Genomic DNA, 26536 nt, shown 5'->3' on the forward strand with positions numbered 1-26536 from the left:
TGATTACAATTCTTATAATGTATGCGTTAATTTTTGCGTTTCCTCTAAACCAGGTGGTAAGAACCCGGACCGCTACATATTCCGACTCCCAAAAGCGCTTCGCGCCTCAAACATTTATTTCTAAAGATTTTTTATTCTGAAGTAAAAAGGATAAAACAAGGATATGACGATAATTCAAATCACACATGAAAAATATTGACAACAGGTTGCCTGATTGCATGATAGTTCCTTCTTTTAATGTTACGTGACAAGCAAAAATTCGAAGCATAAAATTGTACATATGATTTGCAATGATGATTCCATAAACTGTCTCACGGGTTAAAAATTTTACGCGAAAAAACTAAAAAACCGATCATCAATATAATATGATATGACTCAATACATGTCATAATACGACTAAACGGAGGTTTGCTCATTTTAAAGAATAAAAGTCATAGACTCCTCGTCGGAGAGAGCATCATTTGGGCTCCACCTACTAAAATTCTGATAAATAAATTTTTCTGCTATTTCACTTTTACCTCTACAATTTTTATTTAACAAGCATACATCAAAAAGTTTCCCTCCTTCAGTCGATTTTTTCGGCACCAAGGAGAGAAAATCGTGTTACTTCTTTTGTTAACTTTATCGGCCATACTTAATCAAATTTTGTAGATACTTTTTCTTACCGATTGTTCTAAAATTGTGGGTGCTTTTTACACTACGGCCGTTTTGAGCAACCGCTCATCGTCAGGTATTTAAAAAAAATTCTAAAAAGTAAAATTGTGATGCGTTTTCGCGATCGCGAGTAGTCGTTTGGTATCCGCGCCCGCGTTCGCGGTCACACATGACGAACACGAACAGTCACGTCACGAACGCGAACGCGGATACCGAACGACCACTCGCGATCGCGAAAACGCATCATAATTTTAGTTTTTAGAATTTTTTTAAACACCTGACGATGAGCGATTGCTCTAAACGGCCGTAGTGTAAAAAGTACCCACAATTTTGGAAAAATCGGTGAGAAAAAGTTTCTGCAAAATCTGAGAAAATTGTGTGATGATCAGTCAACCCACTAGTTTAACTAAGGTTTGCTATGATGATTTAAAGGAAATTTAAAAAATAATGAAAAAAAAAAACTGATATAAAAATTAGTCGGTTGCGTTTTGGACGAATTGCATTAACTCCGGTGGATCGATGACATACATCGCTACAATTCTGAGAAATACAAGCTGGGGGCATAAGTGGACATGCGTCGAGTAGTAGCGAGGGGCCCGAAGAGCAATCAGAATCCGTAGGTAAAAACAGCGGCGAAGCAAAGTAAAACAAGAGGGCAAATTTGAAACAATTAAAAGCGGAGAGGAAGAAAGCGGACAAGTGCGAAGAGTGAATAAGCGGGGGAGGAAGGGAGGGGGAGGCGGGGGCGATAATTAAGAGGAGGACGAGGGAAGTGCAGGACGCGGACTCGGCGCCCAGATTTGTGTGTGTATTATTTTTCATAAAACGTAAAAACGTAAGAGCGTCAGTGGGCACGGAGAAAGAGGTAGGGAGCTAATGATAGGAGGGGATTGAGAGTCAGCCCTCCTGTTTTCTTTTTAATAGGGACTGGATCGGGATCGGCGCAGTGGCGGGCGGGGGGCCGCGGGGGGCGAGGCGGGCGCGGCGCGGCGAGGGGAGAAAAAGGTTTTAGTTCACCGGTTGGCCACAAAACGCGGGCGGGTGGCCACGACATAAACCGCTGGGCGCGGATTTGAAGGGGAGGGTCGAGTCGCGCTCTCTCTCCCCCGTGCGCGGCCCGGCGCCCCTCTCTCTCGCCCAACCCCGGACCCGGCCCGCATTCATGAAAAAACTGCCCACAGTAGTAAAAGTAGGGAGGGCGCAAAGAATATTGACAAAAAGAAAAAAAAGAGAGAGGGGAAAAAATCGGGGAAAGAAGGAAAAAAAGACCGTTCCCAACTTTGATGTGCCAGTTTAGTTCCCGTCTCCGACTCCGTAGCCCACACGTTCCTCTTCGACACCTCTCGCTCCACTTCTTACGTTCTTGCGTCCTTACGTGCGCCCGACCTCAACTTCTCCGCTCGCACCGCAGCAGTGTTCTCCGCTCCCATAGTTCCGTATCAACCGCGGCTTACTTCTTTGCGTCTCCGTCGGTTCTGCGTCGCCTCTCTTCGGTTGTGTTCTCCACGTCTTCCTCTCGGCCTATGGATACGTCTGTTGGTGGCTGTTGAATGTGTTTTGTGTTGTTTCCGCGGTGCGTCGATGATCGAAGCTGATCGCCAATGCATTTGCCCCGGGATCGCTCCAAGTCGAAGGCTATGAACGGGGACCTCCTGGCGGGTCTCCACGAGGCCCTGCAGGAGTACCACGGCGAGCTCGTGCAGACCGGGAGCCCGGCCATCCTCTGCTCGGCGCTGCCCACCCACTGGCGCTCCAACAAGTCCTTGCCCATCTCCTTCAAGGTCATCGCCCTCGACGATGTCGCCGACGGCACCCTCGTCTCCATCCGCGCCGGCAACGACGAGAACTACTGCGCCGAGCTCCGCAACTGCACCGCCGTCATGAAGAATCAGGTGGCCAAATTCAACGACCTCCGATTCGTCGGCAGAAGTGGCCGAGGTGAGTCCCACACTTTCGCTCAACTTTCCCTGGACTCTCTTCTTCCGATCCGGTGGTCCCTAGAGATATCACTGTACTGCCATCCTCAGCGAAAGACATTGCACTATGTTTCAGTTCTTCGTGTAATGTGTTTGGAAACGGGGAAACTAAATCGTTGGTAAAGCTACAAAGCATCTACCTCGATCCCATGTTATAGCTCATGCTCACTTTTTAAAAAACATAAATTGCACGGTTTTAATGCAGGATTCCCCGGCTTTATTCTCGGAAAAGAAAGTGTTCCCCGAACTCTCTTCTTCCGATCCAGTGGTCCCTCGAGGAATCACTATACTGCCATCCTCAGCAAAAGGCATTGCACTACGTTTGAGTTCTTCGTGTAATGTGTTTTAAAACGGGGAAACTAAATCGTTGGTAAAACTACAAAGCATATACCTCGATCCCAAGTTGTAGCTCATGCTCACTTTTTAAAAAACATAAATTGCACCGTTTTAATGCAGAATTCCCCGGCTTTATTCTTGGAAAAGGAAGTGAGAATCATGGGAGATGTATTGTGATAGCTAAGATAAGTCCCGCGTCAAGCAAGTAAGTGTGACAAAATTCTAACTTTGCAGATCAAGATACGATGTTCTGCAGTATCACCTTCAAAAAGTTGTTTTGCGTTTGTAATTCAAAGGTGAATTCAGAAGCATGAAAGACTCAATGAGTGATGCTTGGGATGGCTGTATGGAGGGTAGTATCAAAACACATTATCCTAAATTTCCTGATAATACAGGTATATGTCTTGGTGTCCTTTATAACGCCAATGCCAATCGGAAGCTTTTGAAATGGAAAGCACACCAAAATTCACTCAGTGCGATATTTGGAGTAAGGAAAGTTTCGATATTTTGAGCTAAAAGGACGTTTAATTTGGCATACCAAAAGTGACCGGTTAAAAACTTTGAGATGGATATTTTCAGTACATTCATTGCGTACCGCATGAAATGTTACGGGAAAACAGGCGTTGTTGCACAGGAGCATCAAACTCGCGAATTAATTTATTTCAATCGAGCTTGGTAATGCGCAAAATCCAGCGAGGCGGCCACTGAAAAGCATCAATTTATATTTCGAGTACAATGATAATGAGAAAATGTGCACGTGCGGCGTTATTTGGTGCACTGGAAAAATCGCCGAAATATTGATGTAAATCTGGAATGCACGCAGTAAAATTGCTGTTAAATTTACCTTCATGAGAGAAAATGGGAAAGGAGGACGGTGCTTTACAAACTATCAGAATGTTACCACGAGAGACACGGCTACAAAAACCATAATATTTATACGGTATTTGTAACTTTTACCCCAGAAATGAGTTTTACTTTTAAACTGCTTGACAAAAACTGCGTTTATCAAGGTCTCTTGGATGAAATAACTTTATCAATACTTAACAAGTATGCGTATCTTCAGGTGTTGAATAAATGAGACCGAAAAATTGGGGCCGAGCCCTAATTAAATTCAAAATGCATCGAAACGATTGAAAGATCGACTGATTTTGTTAGGGGCAAACCTTCTTGCGCTAATACGTCTATTCATTTTTTGTGGGTTAAGACAAATTATTTTTATAAAAAAAGTATAATCTTCCAACAGATTGTACTCAATCCTTCCACAAGTTTTTCTTCGCGACTCCTTGAACGCAAACCACAGGGAAGTTACATCCGAACATGCAGAGTTGCAATACACATTTCTGTAATTTGAAACCGTTGACTTTTTCTACTATGTTCTTCACATTTGAGCAAATTTTTCAGCCTTCTCTCCATAAACTCTGTTAAATAAACAATAACATTGTTTATCTTGAAAATCCCCAGGCATTAGAATTTGGTTAACTTGATAAGGGCATCTATTTTCTTGTTAGCGCCGCGCCGTGTATGATTCTAAGGATGTTAATAGTTTTTATACTACAATTCATTCCCTATCGTTATTAAAGATCGGATAGCATTAATTCAACAAATTCTATTACCAATGACAACTTCGGGTTAAAATTTTTGCTGAAAATGGATGCTTCGATTGAGTTCCATGTTCAAACTAATTTTTTCTATTGACATTTTGACTCCCATGAAGGATTGATTTGATCGGCATTATTTCAATTAGGATTCGGGCTATGAATTAATTTTATCCTTTTACAAAAGCAATGTATAGATAAATATACATATATGTTTCGTGTCCATTCATTTTTCGTAATTAATATCTGACACTTTTTAGGTGATCTGTAGCGTGTGGTTTTATGGGCTGCTAGTATTCTTACAAAATGACCTGATCCAAAGAAACTCCATTATGGGTTGATGAGTCTTGTCCGTCAATATCACGCTATGAAATTTTTGTTACCTACAAATATCACAAAATCGACAAAGGTTTTTTATGTTTTTAAGTCATTTTCGGCACTCATAAAATTATACACTATTCGGATATCATTAAAATAAAAACCTCCTCAAATTTTTGAATAGAAAGACGTATAGATTGTCGAACTAGGTGGAAATTTAATGATGGTGAGACCAGAATGCGAGCTGTTGACAATATGGTTCGATGTATGAAAAATGCGGTGGGAGAGCTTATGGGTTTCAACCTTTGACTTTAACGCTGGAGAGAAAGAAAAGACCAATTTTGCAATTATTTTATCCAGTGACGAAGACAGCTATCGTTAGTTTTCTTATTAATTTTAGTCATGGATTTACTGTATCGTGAGAAGTTGATTCATTGTAAACTGGATAAAGTTGCGAAAATGAATGATACTGTTTTGCGGAGTGATAATTGCAATGGAAATCTGCCCGATATGATTTTTTGAAACGTCTCAAGGCTGAGTACTGTGTGTGAAGTTACCAAAATAACATCCCACAAAATATAATTAAAAACTTCGTTTTCCATAAATTTTAGCTGACACGAGGGCGTTAAAATTACCTGAATGAAAAAGCTGAACTAATAATTTTGGCTCAAGTGTTTGAAACTAATAATACTGTCTAAAAAAGTGTCAACCAATCAAGTAGAAACTTTATTTTCACGACTAAGGTAATGAGCCACTTATGCATCTTTTACGAAATCATAACCTACCCTATTTTTTTTGTACCTTAAAGTTTAGTATTTGACACTTGAAATATTCCGTGTTGTACAATTTCAAGAAAAATACTTGTGAAAAAGTTTCGTAAACTTGCCGTTCCGCAGAATACATTTGCTAATAATAGTGTTCAAGTTCATTCGACTGATTTAGTTGATAACAGACAATTTTTAAGATTCAAACTATAAAAGAATTCACAGATCTGGTGGGCTTTTCCCTGCGGGTTGGAAACGAATACTGAAAACACTCCTCATTTTTTAAGATCACTTGCTAATATTCTGTTACCAGTAAAATTTTCCTCTCCCCATCCATGGCATATGTTAACATCAGAAAATGAAACATTTTCTTAACAGTGGCAACGTTCAAACGATGTTGCAGGCTTACGATGAAAAATTACAAGATAACAAATTAGGTAATAATTTAGTTCAGGGTTCAATCTGAAACTTCTTGTTCCACTTTTTGACTGCTGGATAAAACCATCTAAGTGTTGTATCGTGCAGCAGAAGCAGCATGGGAAGAAAATTCATGAGGATTATTAACTGTATCTTATACCAAAAAGAGACACTGGCTCAAAATTGGTAAGGGTTCTTAAATTTTTCATGTCAAAGAACCTTCATGAAATCGATGTTGCGTTTTGAGTGACACGCTTTGAGCGTATAGATCATTAGTTTAGAGGTACCTTTTGGCTGCTGCAAAATTATTCTCCATTCGTCACTTTTGACTACAGCGATATGAGTCAAAATTAGTAAAACAGTATTTAAAAAGTGGAGGAACGTTTCAAATTTTTGACCTTGGAACTCTCTTCCTGGGTACCGCAGCAGACGAGAGAAGGAAAATTGAACGTTTAGGCATACCTACATTTACGTTAAAGTGCAAAATCTGAACATTGAAAGAATGAAATTTAAAGAATTACGGCCTTCACGCAAAATATGCAGATGCACATTTGACTTGAAATTTTTACATTTTTTAAAATAATTGATTTCTTTAATTGACAACGATCGAATATTGCATATTCCCTAAAAAATTTAAATAATTTCGATTTAGACGGTTTAACGTTGCACTCTACCCAGAAAGAAATTTCACTTTTATTTATTGTGTCGTAATAATGTTGAGGTCGAAACTTTTTTCGAGCTTAACCGAGAATCTCCTCCCATGGAGAATATATTGTCAAGTAAATTCATGTCAGATATTCCGTTAATATCCTTGCAGTAGATAGTTTTGTCATTATCACAGGTATTTCCTGTACTTTATAGCGCTTGGAGAAAAGAACACTTATCGTGAGCTCAAACTAGCTTATTTTTAAATAAAATTAACAGTCCACGATGAAGGAAAGTAGACGTAAGACTTACTAAAGCACGCGAATGGGATTTCTTTCAGGTGATTTCAGTGGGAAATGAAGGGGGCTGAAAAAGGTTGGTGTAGGGTTAATGGGACCGCCCCCACAATTAACAGGCCTTTAATCTGCGTTTGCCTAAGACGACGTCAAGGAGGTCGGAGGGGGCGCAAGGTGTTTCCTTGATGGGGTTATGTGTCGAGCTAATTAAGTTTAAAGTATTCTCTTCAGCCTCAGCCAGAGCACTTTTTCAGCCATCCCCTTTGCACCTCCTTCTCACCCCTCTGTCGTTCCCCCACCGGCTCTCTTCTTGCGCGGTTTTCTTTGAGAATTTTGTCTTTCCCTACGCCTTCATCAACATTTGTTTAATTATAGCTTTCGCTTTGTCATTTTGAGTCGGTCTTTAATGCTAATTTGCGTTGCCACGTCTATTGGTTTTAAGATGGAAGGTTTTGTAGGAGAAGTTGATAACGGGAATATAAGCACATCCTCATGATCCGATGAAAATGTTCGTAAGTAGAATAGAATCTGGGTAATGCTGTGAAAAATTTACGTATTTTTCACCGATGTATTACACGAAGTTGATGGCGTCTCAAGATGAGACTGCAGGTCATGATACTTCATCTCTGATATGTGCTTTAATATGCCGCACTGGAAAAAAAAAAAAAAAAAAAAAAAAAAAAAAAAAAAAACACATTGGATCTAGAGTCAAAATTCTTGAAAACATTGACAAGAAAAAGGATTCTTGATTCAATCAGATTTAGGCTTAAATCAAGAACCAAGCCTCTTAATTTGAGCGGATTTCCTTTTGATTTAAACTTAAATCTGATTGAATCGAGAGTCCTTTTTCTTGTCAAAGTTTTCAAGAGTTTGGACTCTAGATCCAATTTGTTGTTTTTTTTCCAGGGCGCATATTAAAACAAAATAAATCGTGTTGTAAAATCTGCTGGTGTCCATTTTTCCAGCTTCGAGTTTTTTTTATGTTAATGATACTTCCCACGATTTGTTACAATCATGAAATTGGTGCGAACACTAACTTCGAAATTAAAATAATCCGGAAACGAGTAGAAACACGAGCATCACTTTCATGGTCGCATCAAACTTCGCGAAACAGTATTAACCAATAAAAAAACTCAATGCTGGAAAAATGGGCAATAGTGGGTATCGCGCGACACGATTCAGATGCCTTTAAATCTTGATGGGTCCTCCCTTGTCGCAGCGATGGCAACCCCGTGATCGTCTGAACCCCGACAGGCTGCTTGTGTTAATTAGGTGTCTTTGATTTTGTAAGTGGTTAAAAATGACTCGGCGCTCCGAAAGCCACGTTGGTTTGCCGCACAGCGCTGAAAGATGAAGACGAACGAGTGTGTGGAGCTTAAATTGTTTTTCATCTTAAATCGAGACACGAGAATTTCGTGAAGAATTTATAGGAAATAATTATTAAGAAAGAGTCGACGGAATTCGTTGGTGTTGGCATTATGGGCTGGACAGCCTCTTGAGGCAGCGACCAATACTGTGCGATGGCAATTACAGTTAATGAGTGAAAAATCACTCAAATTGATGCATTTTTAGAGTCATATTGGTAATTCAAACCAATCGAATCAATTTTCAATAACGCAACGTAACGAAGCGTCGGACTCGAAATTAGTTGAGTATGCCTTATTCGGACATAATTCGCTATATGTGTAAGTGTACGTATTGAAAATACGCTTTTTAAACTGCTTTACCGTAATCCGAAAATCTCACGTTTTTCTTATTTTTTTCTGTTTCAGGAAAAAGTTTTTCTTTAAACATTGTGATAAGTTCTTCGCCATTCCAAATAGCATCGTACAATAAAGCAATTAAAGTTACGGTTGATGGACCTAGGGAGCCTCGCTCTAAATCAAGTGAGTATTCATCCATTCTTACGTCTCTCTTCTTTGTGATTCTTCTCCCATAGGAATGTGCAATTCGGCCATGGAAAATGAAGACTTGCACAATGGACCACGAGACAAGGCACGAATTCAAGCATTCTGATACATGTTTCTCAATCAGAATTTCACGTAGAACACAATTCGCGCAACGAAAATTACTGAAACTGACTCCTGAAGAAGATATTAACCTTTTTATTTCACATTGGTTACGCGGATTTTGAACTGCCCGCTCACAAGAAACTCAAAGCTCTACGTGAGTCAAAACGCGCACAACAACAGTTTCAGCAAGCCTCTCAAATCGAGCATTGTTCATTTCCCACCATGTGTTGTTCAAATGATAAGCAATTTGCTATAGCCGAGCCAAAGCGTCAACACTGTGGTTGCCAGATCTTCATATCGCAGAGACTGTCACGATAATATTCAACGCGCGATGTGAATCACGTAGAGCATTGAGTTTTATTGAGCGGGTGGTTTGAATTCACGCATCAGGAATCATTAAATATCTTCGTAAGGAGTTGATTTCGGTAGTTTTTGTTGTGCGCATCGTGTCCTACGTGAAATTTTGGTTAAAAAACATGTATCAGAATGCTTAAATTCGTACCTTGTCTAGTGGTCCATTATGAAGTTCACGCATTACGGACTATCTAACCCATGTTTGCTAGACATAATTATTTAGACTCGTTGATAGTTTACCTTAATTCCTTGATCGATAAACGATATTGCACTTTGGCTTAATTGCACTTTGGCTTAATCAAATGGAATAATTAATTCTAATACGAAATTGCATAATCTTAATCCAACGTTTTATTGTCTAGCGGAGAGGCAAACCTGGAAAAACAAAAAAAGCCATATCAATACAAACAAAAACGAATTCAAAGCGCGGGCTCCTTGGCATGTTCCGGAAGCAAAACACCACCAAAATCAAACTTTCAAGCCACGCGGTTTTAAAAGCTCTCTGATCCTGGGATGATCGTCTGGTGCGTTATCATGTGAAACTCCCACGGAGGCCGCAGGTCAGAGCCTGAGAAATTGAGGTGAAATGAAGAGCTAAAAATATCGACCATTTAATTAGAACGAAAGGCGGAAACAGGAAAGCTCCGGAAAGGGGGGGGGGCAGGTCGAGAAAAGCTGAAATTCGATCATAAAGACAAAGGTTAACAACTGGAGTGGTCCTGCACACAAAAGTATTTTTAGGCGTGTGGTGTGTGCTGAATAATTAGAAGAGATGGGGGAGGGGGAGGGGGAGGGGGAGGGAGGAGGAGAAAGAGAGGAAAGCGGGAGCGGATGGACCGAGGGTGGAAAAGTCGGGGCGAAATCAAAATGTAAAAAATCCGTCCAAACAGAGATAAAAAAAAAGAGTACTTATCGAGAGTAAATCTGTAGGTGTATATGTACATTTTTAACACGTGAAGAGGAAAAAGGTGGAAGTGTTGGGCACGATAATAAGACCGGGTCGCCATGGCAACGGGCAAGCACAAGCACAGTGGCCGTCCTCTGAATCCCGCGAACGCAGCGTCCGCTGATTACAGTTGGACCCGTTTAGGCTGAAAGGAACTAAGTGCATAGGGTTAGCGTGGAGGATAGTCGCTTATAGCACGAATGCGTCCAGTTAGCCGCTTTTGATAAAAACACTATTCAGATCCCATAGACTTTTACAGAGCTAATGTCGACCAAGGGTCGGGCGCGGCCACCCGCGATGGGGGGACGGGAGGACGGGGGGCCTCTTTAGACCCTCCGACGAATAATACAGCTTTTTATTCTCCCGGCTTAGTACGAACTTTTTACGGTATTTATTTTCTTTTTGCTCTTAATTAAAAATGAATCAGTCGGAAAATAAAAACTGCGTCCGCGTTTCGGATCCGTCCGCTGTGTTTGCCTACTCGAGTACCCCCTCGTCCCCCCCCCCCCCCCCGCTCGGACCTGACCCTCTTGAGCATCTTGCGAGCGGTGTTGGATCGCCATTCCGAAAGATTTAACGGACACAAAATAACGAGTGCCCCCACTTTCCCCGGCTAAAGCTCTCGCGCTAAATCCTCCAGATTCCGCCGATTAGCTCGGCCGCTTATATTGTGGAAGGGCTTGGTTTAAGGAGAGTTTAATTGGATGGGTTTAAACTGACGTTGCGTGCACATGCTGGGAAAGCCTATGACCACTCTTCTCTGAGCGCTCCGAAGAAAAAATAAAGTTCAGGGATAAAATAACATTTACAAGGCCTGACGCTTTCCGATGGCTAAAACTTATGAACGGCACATTCTTCCTGAATTTGTATGGCGTGGCAGGGTATCTCACGGTCAATTCTTCCCGATAAAATTTCATTACGATCGATATTTTAAGAGCAAAAACCACCGTCAACTCCCACGTGAGTACTTTTAGCCTCCGGTGTCAAACCCGTGATCAACTGAGTTTACGGCTTCTATGTATGAATCATTCTCCGTTGATACTGTGGGCGTAAGTAGAGGAGGAGGAGGATGGCTGAGTTTATTCTTTCTTTAAATTCTCTAACTTCCGTTGTAACCCACGAACAAAGAATTTATAGGTGTTGTCTGGTTTTATGGAATTCGCTCATTTTCTTCGCGTTCAGTTTGAAGACTTTCAAAGCTCGATTTCTGAAGCAGCACTTAAATATCATTTTAAGGTGCTTCAGTTATTTCATGTCAGGAGAGACAAAACAACGTACATGCAAAACAACTGGATGTAATACGATATAAGTACCATCATATGCATGCTTTTAAACGTCGAGGACGCACATCAAATAAATGTACACTGAAAAAAAAATCTCGGTCTATTTACTAAGAAAAGGGTAAAATTACCAAGAATTCTGGGTTCTATTTGATCGTAGTTTTTTCTTGGTAAAATTATTGAACTTTTTCGGTAATTTTACTGGACCTTGGTAAAAACGCCAATATTTTTTATCGACTGTGGTAGAATTACCGAGATAAAATGGCAAAGTTACCGGGAAGTGATTACCAATAAAAGTGGTATTCTTACCTGATAAAAACAGTAAAAATACCGGTTTTTAGGTAAGCTTACCAGTCTCTCTTGGTAAAATTACCAATAATTGGTAAAAAAAAAGTGTGATGGTAAAGGTACCAACGGACCTTGGTAAAAACGCTGAGAATTTTTTGTCAGTGTAAAGGTCAGAAATTTTTGCGGGAACTTGTCATGAGTGTCACTGTTCCTTTCGGTGACAAGGCAGTACGGTGTTCTTAAGGAATCGGAATATTGACAACGCTGGGCCCTAGGGCCATATCCACCCCGCGGTAGACATCCCGTGTTTACGCGGGCGAGGTCGGTTTGACGCTTGAGCCGTAAACAGGGCGCGCGGGGTCTCCGGCCGCGGGCCGACGCGTAAACAGTCGGATTTTCAAAAGCTCGGCCCGGTTCATCTTGGGTCGTCGCTGTCGTCAGACGCCGAATTCGGACTCCGGATCGGACCCCAACGTATATAGCGCCCCGCAACTCTATCGTGATGCTAAGAAAAAGCATGAGCCTTCAGACGTTGCATTGTTTCCTTCATTAAAAGCGAATTTACTTGGAAAATTTTGAATATTTTTCGTCGAATTTTTTACTCAATTTCTCACGCAATTTAACGTAAAATATCGGAAATTTTCAAGGGAAAAAATGCATACCTTCCTTCAAACATACGTGTTTTCATCCGGGTAAATTTGGCAAATATCGAATGTTCATGCGGCGTTTTTCCTGAGAACGGCAGAATTGGCGGCAGGCTGGCCACGCCGAGTAGAAGAGTTGCGACCCACACTAAGTCATCGACCAACATTGCCGGATTTCAACCGGCCTAAACCAAAAGGTGACTCAGAGATTAGGATGGTATTATGGGCATTTGTAGTTTTTCGTTAGGAGCAATTAGGCATTTGAATGCTCATACGCGGCATTTGGACGCGTTTAGTACGCAGAATCCAAGTCACAGCACCTATTTTAAATTTTAACTGAGCATTTTCATTTTTTTACGAGAGAACGTTAGGGCGGTTTTTGTTTAAAATTTTAAAAAATTAGCCTCGTACTTTGCAGAAAATTCACGGAGTTTGCAAAAAGATCTTTACGACCGTTTTCATGAAAAAAATAATAAATTGCACGATTAAATTTGGCAACATCGGATGTAGCTTGGTTCCTTTGAGCTTAACGCGGTCCATTTTTCCTTAGCACAGCAGAATGAAAACCAATCATCAAAGTTCTTCATCCACTCTCCGCTTTTGAATGGCAACAACGTCGTATGATATAACAATACGCGAGCATTAAAAAGTTATGCTCGAGCAGTGGAGGAGGGAAAGTTTGTTTACGTTTCGGAGATTCCATGGCCGGGTGTCGGCATTCCTTTGGAAATGCGTGGGATGTAAACACGCGTGTTTTACGGTTACAGTGCGCCGTTCAACACTTGTCTCAAACCATACCACCTCTTAAAATTATGACGGTTTTACGAGACCACCCACCCGCGACCCTGCGTGCTCCCCGGGATTTTTCACATTTTTGCGTTTTCGGAAGCTCGCAGCGACGTCGGAGGTGCGGCAATTACGACGTAAACTTCCCGTCAATCAAAATACCGAAACGCTGAATGCTCCGGTATTACCTAAATAATTGGCTAGCAGTTTGGCTACTGCCATTCCAACGGTAAAAGCGCCAGCTTGTACCTCAAATTACTATGAAACAAATTTCCTGTCACATCGTTAGAACTCGTGAGCGAAAGTTAGGCGTTAGTATTTCGGGAAAATATGTTTAGAAATTACTTTCCTCTCTTGTTCGTGGCATTTTTTAATTTTAATTGCATTAAATGATATTGATTCCTCGCAGAAGGTGAAATACGAATACAATGTCGGGAGACAGAAACATCGAAATGGGTTTGTTTTCTGGAGAGAGAATGCTTACACTGAAAAAAAAACACGCTGTATCTAGAGACCAGACTCTTAAAAACATCTACAAGAAAAAATACTGTTGACTCAATTAGATTTAGCTTAAATCAAGAACCAAGCCTCTTAATTTGAGCGGATTTCCTTTTTTAAGCTTAAATCTGATTGAATCAACGGTCTTTTTTCTTGCCAATATTTTCGAGAGTCTAGACTTTTTTCCAGTGTACGTTTTATTGAACTTAGAGCCTTATGAACTGAATTACTGCAGTCGCGACAACAAAAAACTAAAAATATATCGTTTGCAGGTCGGAAACCACTAAAGTAGTAAGTGAAAGAACCATCTTCGAAGGTTCAGACGGAAAGTAAAAGAGATTTCATTCACCTGTATTAATTTTACCAACATTTTGAAAAGTGGCGAAGCTCTAACAAAGTATCCAACATTTTTCTAGGGGAGAAAACTGTGCTCGAATAAGCTTTATCTCTCTTAAATGAGATTTTCAGTTTCATGCTGAATTTTAAAATGCGTCGGCGAAATCACTAACTCTATAAAAACGACTCGTGCGTCGTAGCGCTATCTGTTTTGTTGAATCAACTAGCTTTCGAGTACTTAAAAGGCGTCTTTAAATCAAAAGGAGCTGTGTCCACTGAGACCTGGCAAGTAAGACAAACGAACCCAACATAACATGGAGATAGAACGAAGGAAATGATGACGGCGCTGAGATACAACTATTCGTGCTTAACGGATGTCCGTGTTGCGTTTGCAAAATTGAAGGCGCGATTGCGTGAGGCGTGAACTCGCAACGCTCCGCTCGAAGCTGCATATGAGGTGCCGCTCGGATTTGGCCCTGAGACTCATGAAAAAACATGCACGACAGGGTCCAAGTTACGATTGAGGCAGTTCCTTTTGCATTAAATACGTCCAATTCTGAACGAAATTGTGCCATTAAAAATCTCTGTTTCGGATTCTTCCGTAAAATCACCTATCTTCGTGAGGAAAATAGGGGCAAATACACCGGAAAAGTCACTTGGATCTAGAGTTCAGACTCTTAAAAAATTGTACAAGACACAGTACTCTTGATTCCATCCGATTTTTGCTTGAATCGAGAGCCAAGCATCTTAATCGAAGCGGATTTCCTCTTATTCAAGCAAAAGTCCGATTGAATCAACGGTATTTTTCTCGTCAAATCCATTCTAAAGTTACAAAATTGACTCAATCAATCCGATTTTTTACCGAAATAAATCTGCATTATTTTCATCGAAAAGTCTGATTTTTGCATGAGATTAGAGGCACCTTTATTAAATTTCTTAGTTAGACATTCTGAAAATTCCCCTGGTAAAAATGCAATTTGCTCGGGAAAAGCTGGCAACATTAGAATGAAGTTACGTTCTTTCGTGAAAAAAAACGACGACATTTCTTTAAGAGTCTTGACTTCTGGATCCAAGATACTCTTTTTTCCAGTGTATTGTTTCTAAAATAAGCCCGAGTTAGTAATTCCTCTGCGCAAAATATATTTCCTTCGACATGGGCGCATATAGTGAATCGCGATCTCGAGGGGGTGAGTCTGAATGGCTCTCACCGCGAGTTCATTGGCGACCGAATTTCGGTCACCTCTTTTTCTCAGCTCCTTTGAGAGTCAGCCAAGCGACAACGACGTCGGGCACTGGGGTATGGAAATGATTTCGGGTTGACCAAAAAATACAAGTCAAAAGCTTGAGGTCGGCTCCCCTCAACCGGTTCCGACCCGGGGGGCTGGTGCCGGAGGTAAACCAAGGCGCTAAACATCATGGTGAGTGCTCCTCTCTTAAGGCCAAAACCGCAGAAGTCCAGTCGAAACCCGATAGACATAGGTGGTTTACACCTAGCCAACTCGCGGGGCTTTCTTTTAATGCGCAATGACAATTATTCAATTCGGCGATCGTTCCAAAGGGTTAGCATGTGTTCAAATCCCCCCTTTTGATTTATAAGACACGACTCGTCGCTCGCTGGCGAAAGGACGTAACTCCACTTCTGCGCGAACCGTAAATAGCGTGCGTTAGGACTCATCTTGATTTCCAGTTACGTCTTTTTGCCGGGCCGAGGTGGAACCACTCTTATTCAATGCCATTCAATTCAGCGCAAAGATGGATGCCCCAATGCGTAGTTGTCAGCTGATCTGATTTTACAACTTTATCTGGTTTGAGTATTGATGTAGCTCGTTAGTTTGTGCGCAATTAACGGCAACCGCCTCTGTTCGACTAGTGAATAAATCTTCTGCCATGAATTCATGCTCATCCGTCCGGCACTGTTGCAGTTGAGGGGATTTTTGTAGACGGGCGTATGTGCCCTGGGGATTCTTCATCACATATGTCTTTTTTTGAATGAGCAACGTGCAGTAACAGGGTAACCAGCCCCACCAGTGATATTAGCTTACGCGTCACAGAATTCAGCTGTGATTTGTATCGCCTCGCTTAAAATTTATGCAATTTTTAAGAGGCACGGAAACAGATTGTTTTTAAAATTTTCATCAGTATTTTTTAGATTGATAAGCTAACAAAAAAAAGTAACTGAAATAGTTGTGAAGCATCAAATCAGGTTTTGGGGGATTATTGAAAATAACGCTGGACATCATGAATTGGAATACTTCTTTTGATACAGTGAATGTAGCTGATATGTTTCGGAGATGGTTTTGGATAATGGTGCCTCTAACCAAATTGTTTGTTTGCTTTGTTTCAGATTTTCAATATTTACCTGGACAGCATCCAGGTTTTAGTCCTTTTTCAATGTTACCTAGTCAATGGTTAGATGCAGCTTACATGAGTTACTGGCCTGAATATTTTAGACAACCTTCATCTCAACAATTGTGCAAACTTGCTGCTTTATGTCCTAAAGGTGAGTCAATCATATAGATTTTTAGAGCTCCATCAAAATTTTTAATGTACATATTCATTGCAAAGATATTAAACTAAGGGTAGTACATTGAATGCGGGACAGCGTGATCAATTCCCAGAACAAGTGATGCAGTTAAATCACTGATCTGTGGAAAGAGTAAATTATCAACGTTGATTGGATAATCCTTCTTTGGATTATATCTTCCTTTTTGGGCTTGTCTTTTCATGAAATATCTTTGATTTCACCTATAGATAATAAATGATTGTGTAACGTAGCTAAATAATAATTAAGGATAAACAAATTCTAAAAAATAAAAAGTAGAGAGGTAAAAAGAAGTAAAAGGGATGAATACAAATAACTTATGGTATAAAAGATAAAAATCGAGTAAAAGTGCAATTATTGGTTAGCGTACCTCTTTTAAGTGTTTCTCGACTTCGAATTTGCAGTTTTTAATTTCCAAATCGTCATTTCAAACGATGGTTCATCTATTCAAATATTAAAAGAAGAGACTTTAACCATGCACTTAGGCAACTTTCAACTTTATCTTTTTCTTCCTTCTTTTTTCGTACAAAAATAAACCTTACACCTACCAAAATACGAAAGAGATAATTTCCCAGTCATCTCTTTTAATCTTTAATAATTATATCTTGATTCATTATTGCGAGGTAATTGTTAATTTTGATACAAAATGTTTTCATTCATCAAAAAAATAAAAAAAAAAAAAAATTAAACAAAAACTAATCTCCAACTACATCCATACTATCCTGCTGCATGATTCGACAGTGTCACTCATCCATTTTTCGAATGTGAGTGAACTGCGATGAGCGTATCATAAAAAAGTCGCTACGCTGTGCAAGTCACATATTCCATAGGCCATGCGCCGCCCAGGAAACTTGCGCTCATTATACTGCCAACGCCAGCACCGCAGTTCCAAGATGGGGAAGCTTGAGAAGAATCGAAACGGGGTGGGCCCATGACGATAACCCGCGGGACTCAGCATCTGCCCTGTTGTAAAAGCTCACTAAATTAACAATCCCCCTCACTGTCCGTATAAAAGGGATTTTTCACTCATGATCTTGCAACGTTGCTCAAACACACCACGCGACGGCAGGCCTCTAATCGCAAATTGAATAAAGCTCAACCAGCTTTGCCAAATCGTCTGGAGGGGCATTTGATCACACGAAAATGGTCGGTGCTGATAACTGAACTTTCTGTTCCTGTTCACAAAGCTCGCGAGCTTTCATTACTATGGTTACAGAATATTTCTATTGTGAGAACGTGATCTCGGTCCAGATCAATAGAAACGACGGTCCACAGGAAAAACGATTTATTTTTGATACTAGCAGAAACTTCTGTCATTGTCACAAATGAAGTTCGGAAGCTCTTAATGGAGTACGTTATCGGGACCAACTATTTTTTCAATTGAGCTTTAATGTGTCGGTAGTGGATAGGTAAATAAGAAATCCAGCACATTAGAGAACGACTCGATGGTCAATTTTAGTAAAGACCAGGCAGGAAGGCAACTGACGCCTTGTAGGTACTTTTGAATCCTTAATATAAAAAAGGAGGGAGCTTTTTCCGCACAAGTCAGTCACGTTGTTAAAATGTTTTGAAACAAATTATTGAACCACTTGCGACGAAATTTTCTTTTGGCGCACACAAGTTTCGAGCTAAGTGCGGCTCATCAAAGGCTCAAAATTCATCGCAAGTGAGTCAGTAATTTGTTTTAAAACATCTTAACTATTGAATCCTTGGATTGGAAACTAGGATGATGCACTAGAAAAAAACACATTGGATCTAGAGTCCAGACTCTTAAAAACATCGACAAGAAAAAAAACTCTTGATTCAATCGAATTTTTGCTTAAATCAAGATCCAAGCCTCTTAATTTAATCGGATTTCTTTTTGATTTAAGCTTAAATCTGATTGAATCAAGAGTTCTTTTTCTTGTCGATGTTTTCAAGAGTCTGGACTCTAGATCCAATGTGCTTTTTTTTCCAGTGTGGAATGAGTTAGGAGCGAAAATGTTTTCAATCTCACGGATCATGGTAGAAAGAATCGCGGTAATATTCGGCGATGTGGCAAGGAGGGGCGCCACCCCGGAGCGGGCGCGGTGGCGACGGCGGCGGATCCCGGCTCACCACGACGAGGCCAAGAATCCCCCAAAGTGAGGGCACCGTAGGGTTGACCGCCATCTTTACTCCCATTGTATGAGTCAGCACTAATTGGCACCCCTTGCTTTGCCGAGGGTAGCCACCCCTCCCGGCGGCGCGTCCCAACCCCTCGGCGGCGCGGCATTTATTCATACAGCCGGGAATCATGCTTCGTGCGAGCCCCTCGACTCGGAACTAGGTATCTAGGTGAAATGATACGCCGCGCCCGGAGCGGCAGGAACCGCGCAAAGGCTCCGGGGTTTCGATTGGAGATGCGCGGTTTTGCCCCGGCGAGGGTGCGCGTCTTGCATGAGTGCATCCCTGGCCGCGTAATGGCCTCGCTTCCATTTGCACTCCCGTTGGCGTCGGGGCGTGGAGACCCGGCCCGGCCCCTTTCCATCAGTCGCCGCGGATTACATTATACTTATTAAAATTCGAGCCGAGCCTTTGAGTGCCAACAAATTACGCGCCGAGGCCAGGCAACTTTTGAAAGCAGCTGGTCACGGATCAGGTGGAAACTTTCTTCCTTGCTCCGCCCTTGGTTTCGGCGAATGATGTGAGCTGTAGATTCTGCTCTGATGCACGTGCAGTAAAGCCTAGGGGATTTCGGCAGTTATCATTATCCCAGGGTCCTCTCTGCGAAAGCGCTTTTCTTTTGAAAGTCCCGAGTGGTTGAAATTATGAGTCGGACATATTTAAATTGCCCCTCGACGAAGTGACAGTTCTATTTGGAGCGCAATTCATTCAACCAATGTAAAGATCGTAGTGTTTTGCCAACACAAAACCTAAGAATCGGCAAGGAAACAGCATTTAAGATTTAAAACATTGCGCTTTATACGGCTAGAATCTGAATGTTTGTATCTGGTGTATTTTAGTTTTTGGAATGACGTATTATCGCCGAATTTAGTTTCGCGCAGAGTCTCTGGTGACTATTTAGCGACGGCGCGGCGCGTTGCCTGATGACGCCTCATGAAGACGCCTCGTTCCACTGTGAGAGTCGCAGTTACATTGATTTGACGGCTATGCGCAAAAATTCGCGATAGTACATATCAGTCTAAAAACCCTTAAAAGTTTCGTTGATTTACAGTAGTTTTTCAAATGCGAGTCTATGTCAAGAGCTCTTTAAAGTGTCATTGATCTACGGTCCAGAAAATCCAACACGAAAAAAGTACGATGAAATTAACTATAGCTGGGTGGTTCTGCAAAGCAAGAAAAAGAACCAGAATTTTGTGTTAATTTAGGAAGTAAAACTCGACGTAACACAAGCTGTTTGTTGACTTTGTTTGTGTCAGTTTTCCTGTGTCAAATCGACTAATCTTTGGGATAAGGGACCAATCTGTGTGTTGAAAATCTTTCACCTCGTTAAAAATAATCGCGCCTTCATGATCAAACCTGGATCACATTGGTGATAGTCCAGTGCGCTAAACATTCGGAGGTAGAGACCTTTGATTACGGGGTGGAAAACAAGAGAAAATAAGTTCGGCAGGACACTTCCGCCATGATCCGATGTCTCGGAGTACCTAATCTACGGTTTGAGTCGGTGTGTTGAGCAACCAAGTCCTTTAGATGGACCGACACACAAAAAAGGTAACTCAAAGTAACACAGAGTGACATTAAACACGGAATGTTTAACTGTGTGGCGCTAGCTACAAGTGTAGTTGCACTAGCCAGAGATATGGTTGATTCGAACAGAATTCTGGCTGACCCAACTATACACCTTTGGCTGGAACGGCTACACTTCTAGATGGCGCCATAATCAGCCCGGATTACAGCTGAAATTCCTTCTCTTTTTTCCGTGGAAATATCCTGCACCGAGAAGGTGTCATTCGTCACCCCCATGACGAGTTAGAGATCTCTCCCTTCTTGCCGATTCAGCCTTTCGATATTCCAGCATGACGCTTTCAGGACACACGAAGACGATCGAATGAACGATGCACTTGAAATCAATACCGAAACATTAGTGTTGAAGGATCCTCACTCTTGCTTCCCCCGACACTTGATTAAATTTCATCATGTATTTTCGGGGCTGGTGTCAAAACACAGGAGTGGAACGCGGAGTAGGCGCGGGGTCGTGTTTAGACGGGGTGCGTCAACAACTCGCTTGATTTGAATCCGCCACATGGAGAGGCGCGAGCGGCGAGGAGTTGATTGTCACAACACGGAAATATGAGTGGCACCCGACGAAGTGGTTCGCGAACGGAAAACACGCCGTTAAGACCGGGATCAGGGTGTTTGGCCCCGAAACACCGAAACGGGAGAATTAGGCCCGCGCGAGGGCAGGAGCCCCCGAGATAATCCGATTTTAAGAGCCCACCCTCGACAATGCGCCGCGCGGGAAGTTTCAATTGATCCGCGATCCACCCTCCAGGCCTCTGTCTTTTTCTATCAAAGTGTACCTTTTTAAATCTCCCGGCAGCCCTTCATCTTCAACCCCCCGTGTTTATCGTGACGTTTCAGCCCCGCTTCCCAACCTACCTCATTTATGCCCTCGCCCCCTCCTCTCCGCCCTCCCCTGCCGGGAGCGCGCGGATCAGCGTTTCCGCAAACTGGGCCCACCAAACCCAAATCTCTAGCTTTTAACAACTTCAATATTAACACATGCATAAATAACTCCACTCCGAGGGGTGGCTGTATCTCCCGCTTGCGCGCAACCTCCGCAGAGTCGCCGAATTTCGGGGGGTTAAACTTGGGACGCCTTCGTGTCGTGCGGCTCGACGGGTTTCGGAAGCGTTGACACTCGCTGGAAAGATAATTTTGAAAATGATCATGCCTGGATAAAACTAAGGGAGGAAATATTAATTTTGCAACTTTGACTTTTCGCATGGCAACCCCTGTGACATGGATCCTGGAGAATTTCGCAAAAATGTGACAACTTTTGGCGCGGGCAAAAGTGGGGGATCTGCTCACCACCGTTATCTCGATAAAAACATAAATTACAAAATTCAAATTAGGTGTTTCGCTTCATCGCTGTGCATTCAATTAAAACCGACGAAAAGGCGTTCATTGGATTCACTTAAAAGATCGTCCTTATGACATTTTGACGCATGGTTATTTTTGTTACGAGTTTTTGGCCTCCTCTCGGAAAAATCCGAAAGAATGTTAGCAGCATTTATAAGGTCTTCTATGCATTTCACAGAATTCTGGTTTAATTGTTCAACACTGGAAAAAAAAAACACATTGGATCTCGAGTCCAGACTCTTAAAAACATCGACAAGAAAAAGTACTCTTAATTCAATCAGAATCTAGCTTAAATCAAGAACCAAGCCTCTTAATTTAAGCGGATTTCGTTTTGATTCAAGCAAAAATCCGATTGAATCAAGAGTAATTTTTCTTATCAATGTTTTCAAGAGTCTGGACTCTAGATACCAAGTGTTTTTTTTTTTTTTCTTTTTTTTTTTTTTGTTGTTTTTTTTTAATTTCCAGTGTAATGTGTGAGCTTAGAGGCGGCGTCCAAAAATAATGTCATAAGACACTTTTTCCGATTGACGGACCTTATGACTTCGACCGATACATAGTAGGCACATTCTGGGCGTCTATAGACCTGTTTAACTCCGTCCTCTTTTCCCACCTCTTCATTTCCTTCTTCCTCTTTCCACCCACCTTCTAGCAGTTAACGGTGCCTGACCTCATTCACGGATGGTCCCGTACACAAAATCTTCACGCTCCCTGCGAAAGCTCAAATTTTCCTTAGAGACAGTTAACATCCAAAGACGTATAGACTAACAGGAAACCTCATTTGTGTTTCAGGCGGAGCGATGACAGCCGGTGCTCTGACGAACCCAGCGGACATGTACATGGCCCCGCACGGGTTCCTGGCGGGCGGCGGGTACCCGACGAGCCTCCTCCACTTCCCCTCGCACCCGGCCGACCTCATCAACAGGACGACGTTACCCCACCACAACCTCATGCTCAACAAATCCCCGCACGAGCTGGACAAGCTCTCGCGGCCGCTCTTGGGGCACTACCCCGACCTGAGCAAGACTTCGCCGCGGATCACGGAGCTGAGCGTGTCCCCGCACGACATCAGTCAGAGGCATCGCAGCGTCTCCCCCAAGACGGCGTCGGTCAGCGACGAGGACGCCGTCCGCAGCGAGGAGGACAGGTCGCAGAGTCCGCCCGGTGACCAGGTCAAGTCGGCCTTCCAGCAGGTCCGCGCGCTCAAGAAGTCGAGGAGTCCTCCCCCGATACCCTCCGGGTCGCCGCCGGCCAACACCACCGACACCCTCCTACCTTCCTCCGCCGGAAAAATCACCTCCAAAACGAATCATAGTAAAGTCTCCGTCTGGAGGCCCTATTAGTGTTTAACTTATTCCTCGTCTTGTCATGCATCAGTCACGCGCGTCGTAGAACCTCTGTCAACGCACACTTCAGCAGCCTGATTGTTGAAATTTTGTGTTCATCGGGTGGAAATGGATAACACATGTAAAATAGCGAAGCGCGATTGGTCGGCTATGTCTTATCGCTGCTTTGTCGATTGGAATGGACGACAAACTAAAGCACCTCTTGAGTTTCCGAAAGTATGTCGTCTATTCATATCGACAAAGCAGCGATAAGACAAAGCCGACCAATCTCGCTTCGCCATATAACCTATGTCATCCATGTTCACCCGACGAACACATATCCAAAAATCAGGCTGCTAATACAAGAACTAAACTTCCGTTCACATGGCACACAAAAATTTCCGGTTCACGTAACTGTAGTTCTTGGTCATAGTAATCGTGAACTGGCTCAGCTGAGCCAAGTCCGAGGTAAAATGATAAGTTCTGTTATGGCTAAGACTAACAACATTACTGGTCACATGAACCCAAGTTTGCTTTTTACAATGGCACAAAAACTTCGGTTACCTGAGCGGATTACTTTCCTGTGCCATATGGACTGATGTTTTGATATTGATTTCCATCGATTTTTCAATCAAAAATCACAAACAGGGCAAGCCTAGAGAGTATGGAAGGTACTACCTTCTATACTCTCTGGGCAAGCCCTACGCATCCATAACCTGCATTAATCGTTTCTTAATAAGCAGCATGTGTGACACAATTTGCGAAGTTATAGTGTTTAGCATGGTTCTTTTACATTGACCACAGCATCTATCGATGAATGAAATTTACACTAGTTACTCTACACGCTTCACTCATGAAATATGTTTAAGAAATGATGCTTTATAGGATGTTGAAAATGAAACCTGATACCATATTTTACGGCTGAGTTTTTCGTTAATGATAGACGTAGAAACTCAATGCTTAGGCAGATAATTGGGAAGTAACACTGATGAAGTTATCACAAGTTTAATATGTAAAAAATAATAATTATAGGGCTCCCTTGCACTTTTTATTTTATTAAAATTGAACGCGTTTAAATTTAATAAAATCGAACGCGTTTAAATTTAATAAAATCGAAAGTGCAAGTGAGCCCTATACATTAGTATTTTTTTTTAAGATGATTTGGCGTTTGGCTGAATTGTGAGATATTATCATAAAGACAAGATTCTGCGGCGTGCGGGACTGACCGATTCTCATTCTGGAGATTTTATGTGCAATTCTTTTTAAAAGAAACGTTACTTTGTGATCGTGTACAGTATAACCTTGTTTAGTTTAAAAATGTGTACATTTCTGAAGATTTCTTGGATTCTCTTTGTTTCTGTTTAATTTGGTTTCCTCCTATTTATTTTGGGTTGATCTCGATAATCTTTTCAGAGTTTTGAATGTAAAACTAAAGGTATGACTGAGAGAGGTTATTTATCCGGAAAAAGAGTGGAATAAAAGAAAAAGTTAAATTTCCAAGCCTTTGAGGGAACAATGTCAAGAAGGTTAGATTTTTCATCACTTCTTTTTTCCACTTTTGAAAATATACAAAAATAAAGAAATTGAAATAAATTGAAATACAACAAAAAAACTCTTAAAAGAAAGCTGGATTACAATGTTTTCAAAATACGTCATCTTCATCTAAAAAACAAAGGCCTTGAATGGCAATTAGTGTATGTTTTTCTACTAAAAAATAGTCAATTTTAAAGGAAAATGATCATGTGGATTCCATTGCTTTGCATGTTTTTAGTATTTTTTAAAGCAAAGAAGAAGTTGTAAAACTTTAAAAACATCATAGTCCAGCTGGTTTTCTTCCGTTGAATCGATTCATTTGAAGCTGTAATTTATTGTCATTCATTTAAGTTAGTCAATGTTTTAAAATTTTGTCCCCTTCATAAATTGCTTCATGTTCTGCCTCGGTTAATTTTCAACTACTCTCCGTAGCACCATTTCAAGGGATTATTTTCAATGTGAATATAATGTACACTGATTGTAAATAAATCGACAAAGTAGATCAAATTTTCATGAATGTAGTATCAAGACTTCATCATAACATCGTTGTCTTTGAAATTAAGAGGAATTCCCAACAGTGATCGATTTCTGCAACCTGCGTGGCTAATGCGTATGTATAAGAATTCTCCTATGGTCTCAAAAGTGTGCACAGGTAGTATTTTGAACTACGTTGATTTAAGGCGGTTAAACTTGTACATCATGAATTTTTTACTTTGTTTAGCGTAAAGTCTCTGCACCTGACATTCTTCTTACATTGTTCAAAGTAACATTCGATTGAAATAATTTTTCTGTGTTACCAAAGACAGAAGTACATCATGTAAAATGAAAACAATGAATTCTCACATTCTCTGATTGAAACGTAAATTTAGGCGAAGAATTTACAACACGCGTGGTGGCAATTCAAGACAATCGACTTAATTTTTCAATGAGGAACTATGATTTCCAGCTCATACATAAGATACATTTGCAGAGAAATTAATACCACGTAAAATTTTTCCAAAATTAGCCGGGAATGGTTGTTCTTCATTGCAAAATGTAGTTTAATTAGTGATGAACTGGATTAACGGTCGCTTAATCTTTCCTTTTAGAGTTGCCCTCTCCCGCCTTCGATGTTATTTCTGTAAAGAGTAAAACGATTCAAACGACTTTAATTCCAATAAAATGTCTACAATTTCCCTTCGTGAATGTCCTTGTTTATGTTTCAATCAAATAAAACGTTACGACTGATTCATACGATACCAAAAAATAAATTAAGTCAGTGGGGAATTTTGTCACCTCTCTCATCCTTTTGCGTGTAAATTTACTGTAAATTCCTTGTATAAAAGATAAAAAGACTCTGCAAAAATATGTAAATACTCACTCATCTATGTAATGCAGAAATTGTGTAGATTTCAGTTGTTCACTAATTTTATAAGCCATTGATGAAGCAATCATTGTTGAAATTTATTGAATCTTTTATAGTTTAAAATTCATGTCAAATTTATATTAAAGCAATTCAAAATTTGAAACATTGGCATCTTCAGTCATTCATCAACCAAATTTTTCTCCCCGTATCAAACTTTTTTTTCATTTATAAGTCGGTTAACGGTGAAGATATTGTTTTAAAAACTTTATCAAGTGTCCGGAATTACATGGAGTCCTTTCTAAACCATACCAAATTCCAAATAATTTCTCTTTCGAAAAAGTGAAACTTCTTTGCAAATCATGACTCATAAGTTATACAAAGTTTTGAATCTCCAAAACCCCGAAGTTCCCCGGAAATTAGAATCATAGGACTACTTGCAAAAATAAACTACTAGTTTAGACTCATTTCGGTGACAACGTATTGCGCCATTATATTCCCTGTTCTGATGGGTGCCTTCATGAATGAACATGTTCCTAATTGAAAAATGCAGTCACTTGTTTTAGCAATCTGATTAATGACAAC

The 26536-nt window shown here is 41.1% G+C and overlaps 1 protein-coding gene across 1 annotated transcript; it reads left to right on the forward strand.

The window, feature by feature from the left end:
• Positions 1 to 1127: 1127 nt before the first annotated feature.
• Positions 1128 to 26117, forward strand: run (segmentation protein runt). The gene is made up of 4 exons (XM_019051575.2): positions 1128 to 2592; positions 8774 to 8887; positions 16490 to 16645; positions 22544 to 26117. The coding sequence occupies exons 1-4, from the start codon at positions 2256 to 2258 to the stop codon at positions 23092 to 23094; spliced, it is 1158 nt and encodes a 385-aa protein (XP_018907120.2). The 5' UTR covers positions 1128 to 2255; the 3' UTR covers positions 23095 to 26117.
• Positions 26118 to 26536: the final 419 nt, after the last annotated feature.

This window comes from Bemisia tabaci, chromosome 4 (assembly GCF_918797505.1).
Source record: "Bemisia tabaci chromosome 4, PGI_BMITA_v3".
Lineage (NCBI taxonomy): Eukaryota > Metazoa > Arthropoda > Insecta > Hemiptera > Aleyrodidae > Bemisia > Bemisia tabaci.